Source organism: Pongo abelii, chromosome 9 (genome assembly GCF_028885655.2).
Source record: "Pongo abelii isolate AG06213 chromosome 9, NHGRI_mPonAbe1-v2.0_pri, whole genome shotgun sequence".
In the NCBI taxonomy this organism is placed as follows: Eukaryota; Metazoa; Chordata; class Mammalia; order Primates; family Hominidae; genus Pongo; species Pongo abelii.
Window position 1 is genome coordinate 31,210,317 of NC_071994.2, and position 22,794 is coordinate 31,233,110.

General features: G+C 42.4%; 1 protein-coding gene across 4 annotated transcripts in view; it reads right to left on the bottom strand.

Annotated features, from left to right (window-relative positions):
* The window catches only part of LDLRAD3 (low density lipoprotein receptor class A domain containing 3), a 287,626-nt gene that overhangs the window by 222,901 nt on the left and 41,931 nt on the right, over window positions 1–22,794 (bottom strand). The window contains exon 1 of one of the 4 annotated variants that reach the window (XM_054524492.2): window positions 18,067–18,199. The exons of the other annotated variants lie outside the window; for them this stretch is intronic. Within the exon in view, the coding sequence (XP_054380467.2) occupies window positions 18,067–18,199 (133 nt within the window). Of the gene's footprint in view, window positions 1–18,066; window positions 18,200–22,794 lie in introns of those variants that run through there. 4 annotated transcript variants of the gene reach the window in all.

A 22,794-nucleotide genomic window follows, 5' to 3' on the forward strand; every position in this document is an offset into this window, starting at 1 on the left:
GGAAAACAAAGCAGTACTTCTTCCCTGAACAGCACAGTTTCCTGTGAATACACAGTGAATAAGAGCGGATTCATTTCTTAAGAAGACAAAACAAAGGCCTCAGTTCTCTTGAATATGCTTATTAATATTTAGCAAGTTAAACATGGGCCTTTCCCAGTTGCAGTTTGCCAGCCCATAAATATTTACTAGTAATTGACACAGGCACATACAGAGACAGATAAAAAATATATATATTCGTTCTTTCTCACCCCATAGGACTGGAACACCCATAGAATTGCCTGTGTATCGACAAACCCAATCTTGCAATAGGAGCATTTGAAGCTATGTTTCTTGACCCCAACAAACTCCTGGGAGAAAGGATCCCTCTCCCCAGATTCTAAATTCCTCCTTATATTTTCTCAAGCCTTGAAGAGGTCCCAACACCAAATAGGAATGCTACCGTCTTCCATGAACCCTGGAGTTGGGATGGAGGAGGCTTTCCTTGAGGTACAACTGCACTCTCATCAAAGCACAATCTGTATCTAATCCACATTTTCAGGCCTCAGGTGCACATTCAAATGGCTTTTTGAAAAAATATAGGATTTTACCCAATTTGTTTACCCATTCTGCCTGGTTTGCGTCCCCAAGTGTTCTTTACAAATGACATATAATATGCCCTCCTCACATAAAAATGGCCCTAATGATAACTACCATTTATTGGGTATTCTCCATGTGCCAGAGCCCTTATAAGCATCTAATATTTATAACAACTTTAATAAAAAGACTCATTTGCTCCCTTCCACAAAGGAGAAGAGGTCACTCAGGTAGGCTGAACAGTCCACCAGAGGTCACGTGGAGTAAATTGAGGGTCTGGGATTTCTACAAGGGTCGGGTCTGCCTAAACTTTATTTCATCTTCACTCAATTCTTTTATCTGGCCACAAAAACGTAGCCATGGAAAAACCTAACCATCTCACACCTGCTTCCCAGCACCTGAACTACAAGCTTACATTGCAGCCTATCGGATTCTCCTGCCAGTTTCCCCCCAGAAAGAAAATTTACGAGGATTGTACTAAAATCACTGGTCTGCAGAGGCTGCAAAGTGACTTCTAGTTTTAAAAACTAACAAGAGTCTCCCCCAGAGCTGATTATTAGGGCTGATGCAGCTCATAAAATGGACCATAAAACCATTTCTGTTCTAATAGTTTTGTGTTTTCCTTTTCCAGAGTGCTGGCTTAGGAGGACTGCTGAAGAAATGCCTTCCCAAGCCGCCAGTCCTTCCACACTCAGGCAAGCCTCAGGACTGCCTTCGCCTCTTCCCTCCCTCACCTTTATCAGATTCTCTCCAGTATGCACAAAGGAAACACGATTAACCAGCCTCCCTACCAGAGGGTGATCTCAGATGGGTCCCAGGAGCAGGTTCTAATTTACTTAAGTGATGAGTCTCTCCAGTTACTCAATCCTACAATACCGGCCAGTAGATATAATTGCAAAGCAGGTAGGCTACACTCACCAATCTGCCAATTCAGTGCCAACAAATGTTGCAAATCACAGGGTATAAATTTAGCAGGGTGGGTCTTGACACACATTCCTGCAAATTACACCTTCTCTCACTAGTAGAAAGTGCATTAATTACTTTGGGTGCATGTACGACTTCCACTTACTCGGAGCTTTCTGGAAAGCTATGAGCAACTCAGAGTAATCCATGAAGATTAAAGTATAAATAAATAACGACTGCTGGAGGAGGTGGGATTTTTCCAAAGCTCTTGGAATCAGAATTGTTAACTTTCTCCCCCACAGATTGAGAGAGTCACTGAGGCCCACTGTGTGGGGTTGGGGACAGAGTGACCCAGGTCAAGGCACAAATATGGGACCAGTAGGGCTGAACCTTGAGCAGGGTGGGGCAATGAAGCAGCCATTTCCTCCCTCTTGGGCTAAAAGTGCTACTTCCCCTGCAAGAAGGGGAATAGTTGACATCTGGAGCAAGGCAGATGCAGCCAGAAATAAGGTCTGAATCCACGGGCTTGAGCCCATAAGGCAATTTCACCCTGTGTGATAACAGTGGAGCACTATTTATGCACCAGGAACTGAGCTAAATATCTACATTCTGCATTGTCATGGGATTGCTCACCACCACCACGTGGTGGAGGAAGGAACCAGTGCTAAGTTTACAGAGGAGAAAACTAAGGCTCAGAGAGTTCAAAAACTTGCCCAAGGAAACATAATCAGACAGTCATGGAACCCAGGTCTGTTTGACTCTAAAAACCACACTCTTAAACACTAGGAACTGCAGCAGCTGTGGAGAGGCAAGCAGCCAGACCAAGGTGCCCAGTCTGGGATTTGGGGAGGGTGAACCACCATCGCACATCCATTCAGTAACTCCTACCTCCTATGTCCCTGGCACACAGCTCAGCGCTTTCACTAAGCCTGTTCCATTTAATTCTCAGAACAACTCTGGGAGGCATCTCATCCCCTTGACTGCACCCGTAAGGAAACCAAGGCTGGGAAAAGTCAAGAGCATCCAGCTAATGAGTAGAAAAGCCAACATTTTAATTCACCCATATGCTTCCTAAAGTCAAGGCTTTTCCCCTAATCTGTGAGTTAACTGTAACTCTGGTAACTATGGCGCCCACATGATTTAGGGAGAAAAGAAGGATTAAACAGAATCAAACTGCTGGGGCTACAGGAAAATACCCAATGGTGCTACCCACAAGGTCTCTGAGCCCATATTTCCTGTGGGATGAGGAATGAGTAGGCCATTTTCAGGTCACATCTATAGTGGGCAACGGCGGCAGTTTTTTAAGTTGCTCAACATCTTAGATATGGTTTGGATTTGTGTCCCTGTCCAAATTTCATGTCGAATTGGAGGAGGGGCCTAGTAGGAGGTGACTGAATCATGGGGGTGGATTTCCCCCTTGCTGCTCTCGTGATAGCAAGTTCTCAAGAGATCTGATGCTTTAAACGTGTGTGGCACTTCCCCCTTTGCGCTCTCTCTCTCTCCTGTCACCATGTGAAGAAGGTCCTTGCTTTCCCTTCACCTTCTGCCATGATTTTAAGTTGCCTGAGACCTCCTAGTCATGCTTCCTGTTAAGCTTGCAGAGCTGAGAGTAAATTAGCCCTTTTTTCTTCATAAATTACCCAGTCTAAGGCAGTTCTTTATAGGAGTGTGAAAACGAACTAATACAGAAAATGGGTACCAGGAGTGGGGCACTGCTATAAAGATACCAGAAAATGTGAAAGTGACTTTCGAACTGGGTAATGGGCAGAGGCTAGAACAGTTTGGAGGGCTCAGAAGAAGGCAGGAAGATGTGGGAAAGTTTGGAACTTCCTAGAGTTCCAAACTTGGAACTTGTTGAATGTTCTTGACCAAAATGCTGATCGTGACATGGACAATGAAGTCCGGGCTGAGGTGGTCTCAGATGGAGATGAGGAATTTATTGGGAACTGGAGTAAAGGTCACTCTTGCTATGCTTTAGCAAAGAGACTGGTGGCATTCTGCCCCTGCCCTAGAGATCTTTGGAACTTTGAACTTGAGAGAGATGATTTAGGGTATCTCACAGAAGAAATTTCTAAGCAGCAAAGCATTCATGACCTGGCTGTTTCTAAAAGTATACACTTTTAGAAAGTATGCATGAATAAAGAGATTATCTGAAATTGGAATTTATATTTAAAAGGGAAGCAGAGCATAAAACTTTGGAAAATGTGCCGCCCGGCCATGTGGTAGAAAATAAAACCCTATTTTCTGGAAAGAAATTCAACCCTGCTGCAGAAGTTTGCATAAGTAAAGTGGAGCTCAATGTTAATAGCCAAGACAACGGGAGAAATGTCTCCAGGGCATTTCAGAGAACTTCACAGCAGCCCCTCCCGTCACAGACCAGGAGGGAAAAATGGTTTTGTGAGTGGGGCCCAGGACCCAGTTGCTCTCTGCAGCCTTGGGACATGGTGCCCTGTGTCCTAGCCACTCCATCTCCAGCTAAAAGGGGCCAAGGTACAGCTCAAGCTGTGGCGTCAGAGGGTGCAAGCCTCAAGCCTTGCCAACTTTCACATGGTGTTGGACCTGTGGGTGCGCAGAAGGCAAGAGTTGAGGTTTGGGAACCTCTCTCTAGATTTCAGAGGATGTATGGAAACTCCTGGATGTCCAGGCAGAAGTCTACTGCAGGGGCAGAGCCCTCATGCAGAACCTCTACTAGGGCAATGTAGAGGGGAAATGTGGGGTTGGAGCCCCTAAACGTGGTACCCACTGGGGCACTGCCTAGTGGAGCTGTGAGAAGGGGGTCACCATTATTCAGACCCCAGAATGGTAGATCCACTGATTGCTTGCACTGTGCACCTGGAAAAGCCACAGGCACTCAATGCCAGCCTGTGAAAGCTGCCATGGGGGCTGTACCCTGCAGACTCACAGAAGCAGAGCTGCCCAAGGCCTTGAGAGCCCACCTTTTGCATCGGTGTGCCCTGGATGTGAGACATAGAGTCAAAGGGGATCATTTTGGAGCTTTAAGATTTAATGACTGCCCTGCTGGGTTTCAGAGTTGTGTGGGGACTATAGCCCCATTTTTTTGGCCAATTTCCCCCACTTGGAACAAAAGCATTCACCCAATACCTGTATCCCCATTGTATCCTGGAAGTAACTAACTTGATTTTGATTTTACAGGCTCATAGGCAGAAGGGATTTACTTTGTCTCAGATAAGACTTTGAACTCTGAACTTCTGAGTTAATGCTGAAATAAGACTAGGGGACTGTTGAGAAGAGATAATTGTATTTTGCAATGTGAAAAGGACATGATATTTGGGAGGGGTCAGGGGTGCAATAATTTGGTTTGGATGTGTGCCCCCACCCAAGTCTCATGTCGTATTGGAGGAGAGGCCTGGTGGGAAGTGACTGGATCATGGGGCAGATTTCCCCTTTGCTGTTCTTGTGATAGTGAGTGAGTTCTCAAGAGATCTGATGGTTTAAAAGTGTGTGGCACTTCCCCCTTCACTCTCTCTCTCTCCCTCCCGCCACCATGTGAATAAGGTGCTTGCTTCCTCTTCGCTTCCCACCATGATTGTAAGCTTCCTGAGGCCTCCCAGCCATGCTTTCTGTTAAGCCTATGGAACTGTGAGTCAATTAAACCTCTTTTCTTCATAAATTACCCAGTCTCAGGTGGTTCTTTATAGCAATGTGAAAACGGACTAATACAACATCCATTCTCCTTCTACTTTATTTGAATTACCACTCTCTCAGTGGCTATAATGTAATAGGACCATAGTCAGAGGTTCTACCCTTTCTAGCCAAAGGGAGATCATGTAATCTAAGCTGAACTAACATGATGCTCCCTCCCTGGAGAGTGACTCTTTAGAACAGGGACAAAAGCATTCCATCCCTTCCAAGAGACAGGATGTGACAGGGCTCATTTTTGCTGTAAGACCCTATCAACATTCTCTCACTTTCCCTCCAAGTCCACTCAGCTTGGAAGCTCACAGGCCTCCTGACTGAAAGGACTTAGACTTCAACAGGAAAGGCTGAGAAAATACAGTTAATATGGAAGAAAAGCAACACACCCCATTCACAGTGGCAAAATCTGTGTGTAGTCTCTACTGAAACAGAAAAGGGTATTAGAACAGAACCTGGCAGCTTCCAGATGTGACACACACTCACTCTAATAGGAGATACTTCCCGGACCAGCCAGGCCAGGTAAGATCAGGCTTGGCCATTAGAAGAGTGACCTGTCACAGCCAGATCACCCTCTCATCACCTCTGATATTGATAGGGTATTTTCTCTTTATCAGCAGCATTTGGTGGCTTAATCAAACTTGGAATTCTTGAGCACTCAAAGTTATGACCTAAATCCTGACTTCAGGAAATTGCACATTCTTTGCCTTAATTGGAAATGTGTATGGTTTTCCCTAACCAAATGTGATGGTAACCTAATAACACATGCAAGGTTACTCTATATGCCAGAAAACTAAGGGATAAAATGGGCACTGTTGTACAAGAAATAGCTGTTCTTACATATTCCATTTGTAGGATGCCTGTGAGCTTCTACGGCATAAATGCCACCTTATTATTTAGGCAGTCCATCTCTAATTCTTTTTTACCGGAAAGTGGGAAGCAATGTGGTAGGTGTGGCAAAGGGGCCCTTCCACACTGAAGCAAGCCAGGCTAAAATCATTTTTGCAAGCTATTTATCAAGAATAACATTTCTGACTTCCCTTGACCTTGTCCAGTTCGACGACACTCACTGTCCTAAAGCCAAGTGAGGTTCCAGTGGACCCTCCCCAGTCCAGGAGGGGCCTGATGAAGACCTGGTGTGACCCTGGGTGGCTGGTAAGATAAGCCAGAGTTAGAAAAAGCACCAGGAGATGATGTTAGCTGAGGGTATCAATGGGGCCTTTGAGATGATCGCACGTGCTCCTCTCCAGGCAGGACAGTCACAGGAACAGAATCATGCAACACCAGCTCTGACTCTAGTCGTTAAAGGGATGATGAGGACGACACAGGAGGGAGTGACAACACATGCACAAAGCAGTGAGCTCCAGGCTCCTGACCTATGGGGCCAGTGCCAGGCAGCTGTCTCTGCTGCAAGCCATTCAACTCTGGGGGAACAAAGGGATGTGGAATTTCTGGGGATTTTTCTGATCAACAGGAATGACCATTAAGTGTATGCTAGTAATAGCTACAAACCTGTCATTCACAGTGATGTTTATAACAACAAAAACCTGGAAACAACACAAAACCCAAAAGCAGAGAGTAGTTAAATAACTTATGGAACATCTACTGGATTCAATTCAATACAGCAATTAAAACTGGTTTAGAAGAAATGGGAAAGCAACCCCCCTAGACGAGGAGCCCCAGCAAAAGGGGCCCTTTGTGTTTTGTAAATGTTAATTAATATTAGAGCTGCTAACTGGGTCTCAAGTAACCTAAAAGCCTATTGTTTTCAACAACATAGACGACAAAAAATAAAGCTAATAATTTTAAAACTATACTGACCAAAAGAGTTGGGGTAAAAAAGTCTGAGTGAAAACCAAGTTAGAAATGCTTTTAATGAACAGAAAAATGTCTGCTGTGTATAAAATTTAAAAAGAACGTTACAAATTATATGCGCACACACACACACGTATACAATATAACTGAAAGGATACTATGCCAACATTTTCTGAATGATAGGATTACTGGTGATTTTTATTTTCTTCTTTCCAACTGTATTTTCTAAAACAAAGAACAATAAAAACAGCAACAAAAGCCCTTTTTTATTTTTACGATTATAGGGGAGATTAAAGACCACCGCAGAAACAAACTGCCAAACAGTAAGTCAAAGTAGGTTGAGCTTTGATTCTGAAGCAACCATTTCACCCAAATTATTAGATTAAAAGATTTTTTTTTATAAAGAAACTACTCAGGTAAACAAACATGGAGCTCAATAAAGAATTCCTCTACAGAATCCTTCTGTAATAAGTGTCATCCTAGTTTGTACTTTGGAAATATAATAGATATTTTACATATCAAGAATACAGACTTAGGGGAGGGCGGAGGGATAGCATTAGGAGATATACCTAATGTTAAATGATGAGTTAATGGGTGTGGCACACCAACATGGCACATGTATACATATGTAACTAACCTGCACGTTGTGCACATGTACCCTTAAACTTAAAGTATAATTAAAAAAAAAAAACAAACAGAATACAGACTTACAACTGACAAGCGAGACTCTAGGAAATGACCACCTTCTCCTTGGAGTCATTTTCTCCAAGCTCTCTTTCTGGCTGTCATCTATTTTTCCAGATACTTTCCTGAGAAAGAAAGTACCATTGAATAGGGAGAACACACAGCCCTCAAGGTATGGGTAAACCAGTTCTACCACTTCAACAGCCAACACTCCTTGAGTGTGAAGGACTCAGCGCTAGGGACTCCTGCAGAATCTAACCACACATCTCCCATCCTTCCCACGTGTCTGCTTCCCTGGGGACCCTCTGAAGCATCCCCTACCCGCCCACCTCTGGCTTTCAACCCACTCTGCTGGAACCACTACAGCAGCCTCCTATCCAGCCTCCTGGCCCCCAGGCTCCTTCCCTCTCCAGCCCTTTTCACACAGAGGATGGGTTATGTCACCATCTCCATGTCATGTGCCCCAGCTTGAAGACTCATGGCCTGCATGACCAAGGTTCCACCTACCTTCCTACTTTCATCATCCAGGATATTTCCTCCCAATAAACTAAGTTCCAGATACCCCAAACAACCTCCCATTCTCTAGACATACTGTTTAACAGCATGAAATATTTCACACGTATAAAGAAATATAGTTAACATAATAAATGCTCATGGAACCAGACCCCAAATTCATAAATTTTAGCATTCTACCATCATTTCCTATCTTTTTTAAGTAATAAAATATTAATGAGATGAATGGTTGAAAAGACCCTCTCACCCATCTTCCTTTCTCTTTGTCCTTTCCCATTTTAACCACAATCCCAGTGTGTATCTGCTTTACAACTCATTTTCTGCTTTTACCACATACATTTCAACAGTGTGTGTGTGTGTGTACAGACATAAAACACTATACATAGTGTGTATTTGTATTATATATAATGTTACATATTACATATACATATATTACACTATACAGTATATAGCATGTATACATATATTACACATATATACAAAAATATACATTATATAATATGTACACACACACATACACAGAGTTTTGTGTGCTTTTAAAATAAACTCAAGTGACATTATACCATATTGATCCTTCCTTTTACCTACTCTAAGTCTCCTTAGAGATTTATCTGCATGGATGTGTGAGGATCTAGCCTATTCATTTTCGTTGCTGCATAGCATTCCACTCCATAGTAGTACCATAATTTATTTACTCAGTCCCCTGAGATGGGCAATGAGGCCATTTCCACTGTTTACCACTGCAGACAGACCTGCAATGAGCATCCTTGTACATGTCTCCATGGGCACAGGCAGAGACCTTCTCTGAGCAATAATGCTGCATCCATAGGATGCAAGGATCACCCTGCCTGGATATTACTAGGCCTGGGGCCCTCATGAGTGGGTCACCATCATCCCCTGGGGAGGACCCTGCCACGGCTGACTGCACCAGAGGGGGCCTTTGATCCAACAGGAGATTTCCAGGAGGCCAGTGACACACGTGGAGGTCCAGAAAAGACAAAGAGGTGATACACCCCTCCCTTTGGGTCTTCAGAATTAGTGCACTTTGGGTTAGCCAAAGGAGCTGAATGGAAGAGCATGAGGGAGACTTGGGATTGGGCAGGTCATGGACATGAAGCCTGGAGAAAGTAGTGGGTAGGATGAGAACGCAGCCGCCTCCAATGAGAAGCCAAGAACACCAAGAGGGAGTGAATCTGCAGGCGGCAGGAGAGATAAGGAGGGGAAGGCTTGGTTCTGGAGAGGCTTGTGGCTGCAACCAGGCCCCTGGAAGTCCTGCTTTAAAGGCTCTTTTTCCAGGTAATCTAGCTGACTCTCAACAGAGAGGACATCCTTCAAGGATCAGTAATGCCACCACCACCATGAGGCTACTCCAGTCCAACCAACTGAAGGAACCTCTGCATCCTCAGGGTCGCAGCACTTTCCTGCACCTCTTTTATAACATACATTCAGTTCTAGGCTGCACCCAGTTAACTGATTGTAAGTCTGTTCTCTACACAGATCATAAAGGCCCCATGAGCACACACATTCTGCCACTAACCTGTCTCCTGTGCAATACCAAGCACAGGGCTTTTTGCACACAGTAGGTGCCCAATCGATGTTTCGTGATTGAATAAAAGCTGTGAGCTCCTTAAAAGCAGAGCCCATGTCCTCTTCATTGTTACCATACATCCAGGGCTTTACACAGTGTCAGGTATAGAGTTGGTCCTCATTAAATGTGTCCTGAACGAATGACTGAAATGTGGGCTTACATGAACAAATGCATCTGCCTGAACGACTCTCCCAGGACTCATACCAATGATCAAATTTCAAAGTGGAGGTGACCAGGCCAAAGGATAATTTATCTCCCTAAAGACGCTAAGTGTCAGTTAAATTGCTCTACTTAATAGGGCCTGACTTAGATGGGCCATTTCGAACAAAAGCAATAACTGCTCAAGTAATGAGCCTACTCTAAAGTGCTATTACTATTACTACACTGAATCCAGAGGATTCCTGGAGCCATCAGACCAAGACCCTAATTAGAGATCTGCAACCTTCATAAACCACAGACCCCTGGGCTCACATCTTTGACCTCCCTGGAACCACAGACGATATTTTCCAAGTGCATCCAGGATACTCCTCTCCAGAGGTTTATTCTAGGACTGTTTTTTGTTTTGTTGTTTGATTGTTTGTTTGTTTAAACCAGCCTGCCCAACAGGCTCTGAGCATTTCACATAGTTGAGCACACAAGCCTGACAAACGGTGAATATGCTTGGCTGAAAGGAGCCTGGCAGGGAAGGCTTCAGAGAATCAATCTAGAATTAAATGTGTGGATTCTACTTCATGGGTGCATCCAATGCTTATTAGCCACTAGAAGCGTTTGCAAGCATCAGAAAAGAGGGAGAAGGAAAAAGGCCTTTCTCTGCCACAACAGATGATAATCTCTGACAGACAACAAGAACAAAAACCAAACACATATTGAAAGCATATGACAAGGAAATTTGCACTACCAAAAATCAGCTCAGAGTTCCCCCTTTAAAAAGGAGGTGGAAAACACCTCCTCAGCCTCAGTAATCCCAGGGTTAGAGAAAAAGGAAATGAAAGACAACACCTGGGGGAGTCCTATGTTAACAGGTGGTGCAACCACCCTCCTCAAGTGAACACCCTGACCCTGTTCCTGGCTGCCACCTGGCTGAGTCAACTCCCTTCTACAGAAGACCGTCCAATCTGAAAAGGCAGCAGAGGCCCAGTGCCCTCGCCACAGCCTCTTCTAGAAACCTGACATCTTCAGCCAATTATCAGATGACAGTGAAAAGACAGGAGGCCAGAGTCCGACAGACCTGAACTCCAGTCCCAGCCCCACCACTCTGCAGCTGTGACCCTTGAATTCATAATCTAGTTAAGCCTCACTTTCCTGATCTGTAAAACAGGAATAAGAATAGTTTCCACTTTTGGCTTTCAGCTTGGAGGAGGCCAAGGTGCAACTTTATTGGGTCATCCTGAATCCAGGTTCATCTGACACCAGCTGCCTCCAGCACACCACTGAAGTTCAACCCCAACAAGATCAAAGTCGTATACCTGAGGTGCACCTTGGATAAAGTTGATGCCATGTCTGTGCTGGCCCCCAAGATTGGCCCTCTGGGTATGTCTGCAAAGAAGGTTGGTGATGACATTGCCAAGGCAACCGGTGACTGGAAGGGTCTAAGGATTTACAGTGAAACTGACCATTCAGAACAGACCCAAAGTGAGGTGGTACCATCTGCCTCTGCCAGAAGGGTTTCTGCAAAGCCCTCAAGGAATCACAAAGAGATGGAAAGAAACAGAAAAACATTAAACACAATGGAAATATCACTTTTGATGAGATTGTCAACATTGCTTCACAGATGTGGCACTGATCTTTAGCCAGAGAACTCTCTGACACCACTAAAGAGATCCTGGGAACTGCCCAGTCTGTGAGCTGCAATGCTGATGGCTGCCACTTCATGACATCAACAGTGGTGCAGGCAGAATCCCCAGCTAGTTAAGAAGCACAAAGGAAAACATTTCAATAAAGGATCATTTGACAACTAAAAAAAAGAAACAAAAGTTTCCACCTAATCATAAAAATAGCCATCATTTTATGGCCCATTTTGTATGCCAAGTGCTGTATGCGTATTACTTTATTTTCAGCCATCCATCATTCCATGAGGCAAGGACATCACTGTCCTTGTTTGACAGATGAGAAACTAAGGCTTAGAAAGGCAGACACTATATTCCCAAAGGTACATGGTTAACCCATTCCCAAAGCTGCATGGAGGAGTCCAGACTTGAAGCAGATCTGCCAAAGTTTGGCAATATCGTACCTACTGTACTGAGATGTTGGAAGAATTTGGATGAGACAATCCACACTGTGCACAAGGGCTGGCACATTTAACCAAAAACAGTTAACTGTTATTGTTTTACTCATTATGATTTATATTTGTGGCTCTGATTCCCTTCATCGTGCTCCTTGCTCCTGGCCCTCTCAATCAGGTGAGAACGTCAATTCTTGATCTAAGGAACAGAACTCCACTCGATATAGAAACTGTGCAGGCAAATCTCATTTGCTGTGCTTCACTTTACTGAGCTTCATAAGTATTATATTTTTTACAAACTGAAGGTCTGTGGCAATCCTGAACGCAGTAAGTCTACCAGCACTATTTTTCCAACCTCGTGTGCCACTTCATGTGTTTGTATCACATTTTGGTAATTCTCATAATATCTCAAACTTTTTTATTATTATTATATGTATTCTGGTGAACTGTGATCAGTGATCTTTGATGTTATCATTGTAAACATTTTGGGGCACCTCAAACCACACACATATAAGACAACAACTTCATCAATAAATACATGAGCTCTTACTACCCCACCATCAGGCCGTTCCGCAATTTCTTCACCTCTCCTCGGGCCTCCCTATTCCTTGAGACACAACAATAATGGAATTAGGCCAGTTAATAATCCTGCCACGGCCTCTAAGTGTTGAAGAGGAAGAAAGCGTTGTACATCTCTCATTTTAAATCAAAAGCTAGAAATGGTTAAGCTTAGTGAGGAAGGCATGTCGAAAGCCAAGACAGGAAGAAAGCCAGGCCTCTTGGGCCAAACACTTAGCCAAATTATGAATGCAAAGGAAAAGTTCTTAAAGGAAATTAAAAGTGTTACTCCAATGAACACACAAATGATAAGAAAGCAAAACAGCCTTATTGCTGATATGGAGGAAGTTTTAGTGGTCTGGAGAGAAAAATCAAACCAGCCATAGCATTCCCTTAAGCCACAACCTAATCCAGGGCAAGGCTCTAACTCTTCAATTCTAGAAAGCTAACGAGGTGAGAAAGCTGCAGAAGGAAAGTTTAAAGTTAGCAGAGGTTGGTTCATGAGGTTTGTGGAAGGCAGCCATCTCTGTAACATAAAAATACAAGATGAAGTAGCAAATACTAATGTAGAAGCTGCAGCAAGTTATCCAAAAGATCTAGATAGCTAAGATCACTGATAACAGCGGCTACACTAAACAACAGATTTTCAATGTAGATGGAACAGCCTTCTTTTGGAAGAAGATGCCATCCAGGACTTTCATATCTAGACAGAATAAGTCAATGCCTGGCTTCAAATTTCACAGGACAGGCTAATTCTCTTGTTAAGAGCAGCTGGTGACTTCAAGCTGAAGTCAATACTCATTTACTTTTCTGAAAATCCTGGAGCCTTTAAAAATTATGCTAACTCTAACCTGCCTGCACTCTATAAATGGAACAACAAAGCCTGGATGACAGTGCATCTGTTTATAGCATGGTTTACTGAATATTTTAAGCACACTGTTGAGACCTACTGCCCAGGAAAAGATTCCTTTCAAAATATTACTGCTCAGTGACAACGCATCTGGTTACCCGCAAGCTCTGTTGGGAGTTGTTCAAGAAGATTAACGATTTTTAATGCCTGCTAACACAACATCCATTCTGCAGCCCAGGGATCAAAGAGTCATTTCAACTTTCAAGTCTTATTATTTAGGAAATACATTTTTAAGGCTATAGCTGCCATCAATATTGATTCCTTTGATGGATATGGGTCAAGTAAATTCAAAACCTTCTGGAAAGGATTCACCATTTCAGATGCCATTAAGAACATCTGTGATTCATGGGAGGTCAAAATATCAACATCAACAGGAGTTTGGAGGAAGCTGATTCCAACCCTCATAAATGACTTTCAGGTGTTCAAGACTTCAGTCGGGGGAGTAACTGCAGATGTAGTGGAAAGAACAAAAGAACTAGAATTAGAAGTGGAGCCTAAAGATGTGACTGAATTGCTGCAATCTCAGGATCAAACTTAATGGATGAGGAGCTGCTTCTTACGGATGAGCAAAGCAAGTGGCTTCTTGAGATGGAATCTAGTCCTGACGGAGATGCTATGAACATTGTTGAAATGACAAGGATTTAGAATATTCCATAAACAGTTGGCAAAGCAGTGGCAGGATTTGAGAAGACTGACTCCAATTTTGAAAGAAGTTGTTCTGTGCATAAAGTGCTATAAAACAGGCATTGCATGCTACAGAGAAGTCTTTCATGAAAGGAAGAGTCAACTGATGTGGTAAACTTCATTGTAATCTTATTTTAAGAAAATGCCACAGCCACCCCAACCTTCAGCAACCACTACCCTGATCAGTCAGCAGCCATCAACACTGAGGCAAGATCCTATACCAACAAAAAAATTAAAACTCACTGAAGGCTAGATGATCACTAGCACTTTTTAGCAATAAAGTATTTTTAATTAAGGTATATACATTGCTTTTTTAGATATAATGCTACTGCACATTTAATAGACTACAATATAGTGTAAACATCACTTTTTTATTTTTTTGAGACAGAGTCTCGCTCTGTCCCCCAGCCTGGAGTGCAGTGGCGTGATCTCGGCTCACTGCAAGCTCTGCCTCCCGGGTTCATGTCATTCTCCTGCCTCAGCCTCCTGATCACTTTTATGTATACTAGGAAACCAAAAAGTTCATGTGACTCACTTTATTGTGGTGGTCTGGAACTGAACCCATGATATCTCTGAGGTATGGTAGGCTCCTGGAACCGTGCTGAAGTACGGGGCTGTTCTTCCTCCCATCTCTGCTCCTATATACACAGCTGGACTCCTAATTAATCAGAAGCTTCTCTGTTCCTGAGATGGGCACCTTTTACCAACACTGAATTCCTTATGGGTGGCAGAAAAGAAAACCTTTAAATCTATGCAAGTCCTTTAAAATAACGTGGGAGAAGCAGCAAATATTTATGCACATAACTAACTAAGGAAGTAGAGTGTTCTTTCCAAATGTTAAGCAAAACTTGGTGGAAAAAAAACAAACCTGCTTATGAAATGGCCTCTCACAGACACTGGAAGGGGCCACACATCTGAATCAGCTCATGAATCCTCTCTCCCTATTAAAAATATACCACTTATCTGGGCTTTTCTGGTACCTCACTCCCTACTCCCCGTTTACTCCAGTAAAAATTCTCTTTTTTTTTTTTTGTATCTCTGGCCAGGACTGCACAGTCAGGGCACAACTATCTGATACTGATTCCAGAGCTGTAGGAGAATACCAGCTCCTCTTTTCTCCCTAATGACTTGTATGTCTTTTCTTCACTTTCTATGATCCCCTACCTCAAATTTGACTTTCAGTGGAAGGGCTAGAAGCCAGCAAGCCCTAAGTGGCAGGCAGCTAGAAATTTCTAATGTTTTTACTCTACAGTGCTGAGAAAATAGCATCTTTGCTTGAAAAATAAACAAATGGAGCCTCCTCGCTCAGCCAGGGCAATGCACAGGGTGTCAGACACTGAAAACTATGCTCAGTGCAAAAATGTGCAGCCAGCCCTTCTGTGTGCCCTGAGCTTCCCTAAGCACTTCAGACTATAGGTGAAGGTATTTATAAGGAGGCTATTCCTTGCTGGTACTTTTTTGTTTACCCTCAAATTTGCTCAATCTTTTAAATTGTTTTTAAACACTACCCAACCTCTTAGCTAGCACAGTGAAACGGGAGTCAGAAGAAAGACCCAGTCTGAAGTCTCAACTCAGTCATTTATAAATTGTGTAACCCTGTACTCATTTCTTTAGCGCTGGGACTCCATTTTTTAAATCTGTAAAATGGAAAGGAATCCATAAAAGTGTGGATTATGGATTCAGTATCATGGCTCATGTCCAGACACTTTTAAAGAAATAAAATGGAAAAGACTGGAATAAATCAGAATATATCAGATATGAAGTGTATGTTTTGATTCACCTTTATATAAATGTTCTTGTTTGCAATGTAAATGTGATCTTTAACAGCATGACTAAGAGATAAAACTCACACACTATACAATTTACCCATTGAAAGTATACAACGCTATGGCTTTTGGTATATTCAGAGTTGTGCAACCATCACCACAATCAATTTTAGAACATTTCATCACCCCAAAAGGAAACGCCATGCCCATTAGCAGCCATGCCCTATTTCCTCCCAAACCCCCACTCAGCCCTAGGCAACCACCTATCTACTTTCTATCTCCATGTATTTACCTATTCTGGACATTTCCTATAAATTGAATGATACAATATGTGGTCTTTTGTAACTGGCTTCTTTTCATTTAGCATAATATTTCCAAGGTTCAATCATACTGTAGCATGTATCAGAACTTTGTTCCTTTGTATGGCTGAATAATATCCCATTGTATAGATATACTACATTTTATTTATCCATTCATCCACTGGTGAACATGTGGGTTGTTGCCACTCTCAGGCTATTATGAATAATGCTGCTATGAACCACTAGCGCACAAATTTGTGTGCGGACATACCAATGTGTTTCCATAAGTCACTGTCAACAAAGTTTGATGGCAATAGGCTACAAGATTACTGAGGAATAGTTAAATCACTTTGTGATATTTTTAATCAACTCATGGACCTTGACTTTGGAAAAGGAAATAAAGACCATAAAAATCAAGGTTGTGTTCTTGTTCATGCAGCCACCTGGATCTCTGTGGCCAATACTGCTTCCCTACTATCTTGAAAAACCAGTAATTTCAGATAAATCTAACCTTTGGAATATGCATCTTCATTATCCATAAAGATTGAGACGGGGGCACTTCCATGCTCACAGGAGCTGCTGAACTGTCAGGAGAATTCAGTGATGAATAAATTTCCTTGTTTAAACCAGCTCCCATTCCAAGATGTAAATTCCTGCATCATCAGGTTTCAGACAAAGGATACTCACAAGCATACAGCCATACAGCCAGAGGCCAAAACTCTGAGCCTCCCCTGCTACACACACACACACACACACACACACACACACAACCATTCAATTTATGAACTGTTCTGCATGCAATGTGACTCCTACAATTGTGGCTGTTGAAAAGCTGATATAAGAAGAGAGGCAATGGTCAAAAGCAGCTCCATCCACCAGCAAACCTGCATTAATAATTTAGCTATTAACAGCCATGTAACCAAAGAAGCTTATGAGGGAGAGCTCTGCAGTGATCTGTGACACTAGGAACATCCCCGTGCCCACTCCCTTTTCTATTTTCTACTTCAACAACAGAGACCCAGTTGTTGGAAGGAGCTGTCACCATTGAAGAAAAGGAACACGACAAATTTGTGAAATCTAAGGAATAAATACAATTCCTACATGCCTTAAATTTATGGCCCTCACAAAGCCTACAAAATATGATAAACCATTATAGGTTTTTTTCTGTCTTCCCTGCCTGGCCATAATTAATTTCACCATGTTCCGGCGTAATACGGAATGTAATATATGGAGGCAAGACATTTAGAGTCTTGCAGTGAATAAGCCTTCTGCAGTTTGGGGCCCCAGGGGTAAAAGAAGCAATAATAACAGGACTCATTTTGGGTAACCATTTGCGTGCAGTTTCTAGTTTGCATTGTTAAGCAAGACAAAAGTGCCCGAAGGAACCCACGACAGTACTAGGCTGAGTTAGACAAAATGCAAATGTCTAACATATTCTGTAATTGAGATGCATGGGGGCTTTTATACGCACCCTAGAAGAGCACTATGCCGCAAACAGAAGCTGTGCATTATCAAACAACAGAAAATGCTCTGGTTTTATTGAAACGATAGATAGCCTCCAAGGTCTGAAAAGACCGCAGAATTGTTAGAAAGTTCCATGTAGGCACTGCCAAACACTCTACAACAGCAGAACAATGGAAACTATTATTTACTGAAGGCCACCTATGTGTGGGTACTGTGTTAAGACTTTGCCATGCTACTGAGGTTAGCATTGAGTCTCCAAAAAGATATGTTCAAAGCCTAACCTCCAATACCTCTGAATGTGACCTCAATTGGAAAAAGAGTCTTTGCATATATAAAGTTTAAGAAGAGGTCACACTGGATCAAGGTGAGTTCTAATGCAATGAGTGGTATCCTTATAACAAGAGGGAAATTTGGACACAGACAGGGAAGAATACCATGTGAAGATGGAGGCAGAGGCCAGGCACGGTGGCTCACACCTGTAATCCCAGCACTTTGGGAGGCCGAGGTGGGCAGATCATTTGAGGCCAGGAGTTCGAGACCAGCCTGGGCAACATGGCAAAACCCCATCTCTACTAAAAAAAAAAAAAATACAAAAATTAGCTGGCATGCACCTGTAATCCTAGCTACTCAGAAAGCTGAGGCAGGAGAATCGCTTGAACCCAGGAGACGGAGGTGGCAGTGAGCTGAGATCACACCACTGAACTCCAGCCTGGGTGACAGAGCGAGATTCCATCTCAAAAAAAAAAAAAAGATGGAGGCAGAGATTGAAGTTATGCAGCTGCCAGCCAAGGAATGCCACAGATTCCTGGTGACCACCAGAATCTAAGAGAGAAGCATGGAGTAGATTCTCCCTCAGAGCCTCCAGATGGAAACAGCCCTACAAACACCTTGATTCAAACTTCTCTCTCTACAACTGTGAGAGAGTAAAGTGTCCACTGTTTTAAACCACCCAGTTGGTAAGAATTTGTTACAACAGCCTTAGGGAACTAATATTACTATAAATAAAATCCTTACGACAACCCTGAGAGCTGGGCATTTTCAAACCACCCCCCATGACTTTATAGGTGATGGAAAAACTGAGACTCAACAAAATGTCAAAATCACATAGAGAACAAATGGAGGAATCAGGCCCCTAGGTTGTATAACTCTAAGTAAACCCCAAGCCCAAACTACTAGCTAAGAGGCACCAAATGTTGCCATTGTGTCTGTAGAGTGGTTTTCCTATGAGGTTTTCAGATGATTCCTGGAAGTCTTAGCAGAGCAATCAGGCAAGAGAAAGAAAGGAAGGGCATCCAAATAGGAAAAGAAGATGTCAAGCCATCTCTCTTCACTGACAATATGATTCTATACCTAGAAAACCCTAAAGACTCCAACAAAAGGCTCCCAGAACTGATAAACAACTTCAGTAAAATTTTGGGATACAAAATCAATGTACAAAAATCAGCAGCATTTCTATCCACCAATAACATTCAAGCTGAGAGTCAAATCAAGAACACAATCCCATTTATAATAGCCACAAAAAAATTAACAAATAAAATACATACCTAACCAAGATATATTCCTTGGTTAGGAATACATATAACTAAGCAGGTGAAAGATCTCTATAAGGAGAATTACAAAACACTGCTGAAAGAAATCATAGACACAAACAAACAAACAAAACCTTCCATGATCATGGATTAGAATAATCAACATTGTTAAAATGGCCATACTGCCGAAAGCAATCTACAGATTCAATGCTAATCCTATCAAACTACCAATGTCATTTCCCACAGAATTAGAAAAAAGTGATTCTAAAATTCTTATGGAACCAAAAAAGAGCCCAAAGAGCCAGAGCAATCCTAAGCAAAAAGAACAAAGGTGCAGGCATCACATTACTGGACTTCAAACTATACTATAGGGCTACACAAACCAAAACAGCATGGTAATGGTACAAAGACAGACACATAAACCAATGGAACAGAATAGAGAACCCAGAAATAAACCTGCACACCTACAGCCATCTGATCTTTTACAAAGTCGACAAAAATAAACAATGGGGAAAAGACTTCCTATTCAGTAAATGGTGCTGGGATATCTGGCTAGCTATAAGCAGAAGAATGAAATTGAACACCCGTCTTTCACTATACACAAAAATTAACTCAAGATAGAGTAGAGATTTAAATATAAGACCACAAACTATAAGACTCCCAGAAGAAAACGTAGGAAATACTATTCTGGACATCAGTCTTGGCAAAGAATTTATAGCTAAGTCCTCAAAAGCAACTGCAACAAAAACAAAAATTGACAAGTGGGACCTGGCCAGGCATGGTGGCTCACGCCTGTAATCCCAGCACTTTGGGAGGCCGAGGTGAGGAGATCACGAGGTCAGGAGATCGAGAACATCCTGACAAACACAGTGAAACCCCAACTCTACTAAAAATACAAAAAATTAGCAGGGCATGGTGGCATGTGCCTGTAGAGCCAGCTACTTGAGAGGCTGGGGCAGGAGAATCACTTGAACCCAGGAAGTGGAGGTTGCAATGGGCCGAGATCCCACCACTGCACTCCAGCCTGGGCGACAGAGCAAGACTCCATCTCGAAAAAAAAAAAAAAAAATTGACAAGTGGGACCTAATTAAACTAAGGAGCTTCTGCACAGCAAAAGAAACTATCAACAGAGTAAACAACCTATAGAATGAGAGAAAATATTCGCAAACTATGCATCCCACAAAGGTCTAATATCCAGAATCCATAAGGAACTTAATTCGAAAAGCAAAAATCAAATAACCTCATTAAAAAGTGGGCAAAAGACACGAACACCCACTTCTCAAAGGAAGACATACAGCTAGGCACAGTGGCTCATGCCTGTAATCTCAGCACTTTGGGAGGTTGAGGTGGGAGAATCACCTGAGCCCAGGAGTTCGAGACCAGCCTGGGCAACATAGTGAGACCCCATCTCTACAAAAAATAATTTAAAAATTAGCAGGCATAGTGGCGCATGCCTGTAGTCCCAGCTAATTGGGAGGCTAAGATGGGAGGATGGCTTGACCCCAGGAGGTTGAGACTGCAGTGAGTTGTGACCATGCCACTGCACTCCAGCCTGGGTGACAGAGTGAGACCATGTCTCAAAAAACAAACGAACAAAAAAGAAGGCATACAAGTGGCCAAGAAACATATTTTTAAAAATGTCATTAGAGAAATGCAAATCAAAACCATAATGAGATACCATCTCATACCCGTCAGAATGACTATTATTAAAAAGTCAAAAAACAACAGATGCTGGTGAGGCTGTGGAGCAAAGGGAACGCTCATACACAGCTGATGGGAATGTAAATTAGTTCAGCCACCGTGAAAAGCAGTTTGGAGATTTCTCAAAGAGCTTAAAATTACCATTTGACTGACCCAGCAATCTCATTACTAGGTATATATATAAAAGAAAATAGATCATTCTACCAAAAAGACACATGCACTCGTACATTCATCGTAGCACTATTCACAATAGCAAAGACATGGAATCAAACTAGGTGCCCATCAACAATGGATGGGATAAAGAAAATATAGTACATATACACCATGGACTACTACATACACAGTCATAAAAAGAACAAAATCTTGCCCTCTGCAGCAACATGGATGCAGCTGGTGGCCATTATCCTAAGTGAATTCATGCAGGAACAGAAAACCAAATACCTTATGTTCTCATTTATAAGTGGGAGCTAAATATTGGGTACTCATGGACATAAACATGGCAACAACAGACACTGGAGACTGCTAGACAGAGGAGGAAGGGAGCATGGCAAGGGCTGAAAAACTAAGTATTGGGTACTAAGCTCACTATCTGGGTGATGGGATCAATCATGCCCCAAACCCTAGCATCTTGCAATACCCTCACATCACAAACCTGCACAGGTATCCCCTGTATCTAAAATAAAAGTTGAAATTATTCTTTAAAAAGATGATCCCTAAAAATATGCAGACTTCAGTAGTTTCTTGCTAGCAAGATATACAAATACGTCATAACAAGATATACAAATGTGTCATAGCTGGTACTTGACCCACCTCCACCATAGGAGGCATGAATATTCTCTTTAGGCAGACAACTACATTAGCAAAATTCTAAGTGAAGCAGCCCTGTGAATCAGACAAATACTCAAACAGATTTTAAATGCCTCATTCATTCAACTCAACTAAACTTTGCTGAGTGCTGAGAAAAGTGTGAGGCAGACAACCCGGTGTGAGAGATCTAGAGATACAGCCCTTGACTTTGAAGAGCTCAAGACTTCATTTTCTCTAGTAAATGGGCCCAACACTACTCATGCTTGAGCTTTTGCTCAGATTCAATGAACTAATTACCAAAAGGTGTGCTCTGCATCATTTGTGGCAGAGAGTGATACTCATCTGACAGTCCTCCCATTTCCCAGGTTAGGCAGGGCCACGTGACTAGTTTGGGTCAATGGAATGTGCAGAAAGGTGACATGTATCACTTTTAGGGTAAACAGAGGAGCTGGCAACAACAGGTCCTGCAATCTCTTCTCCTGCTGTGGCAATGTTGCAGACAGTGGAGTCTCAATCAGCCAGGAGAAAGTGACCAAGATAGGTAAAGCCCTCGCCCACTACTGCCATCCAATCTGCAGGGGCTTTTGTGTGAAAAATAGGCTTCTATGTGTTAAACTTTCCAGGAAGTTTGTTACCACAGCACAGACCTCTCCTACCCTGACTAATACATTATCTAACACATGTCCTTACATAAGCATATCACAATAAATAACAGGTTAAATTCCAAGATAAAACCACATTAATTCTTGGAGCCTGAACATCTGAACATCAACAATATTCTGGTAGAGAGAATTTACCATATATTGTACAAGTTCTGCTCACATTTCTTTTCTTCTATATCAAAGAGACACAAAAATAAAATGAAATAAATTATCTCTCCTTTAACCAATCCAAGGCATTGCATATACAAAATGTTTTCAGAATTCAGCCTCTTCCTAGAGATAATCTGCCACTGTCCAGTTGCAATCCCAATGGCCCTTTATGCAGAGATTTTTGTCTTATTTTTGTGGCCCCTAACCTAGATGGATCTGGATCTTCCTGGATCCAACAAATGCTTGGGATATGAATGTCTCTCATGAACAACGGCAGCATTCTCACACAAAGTCATCAACATAAGTCTCTCAT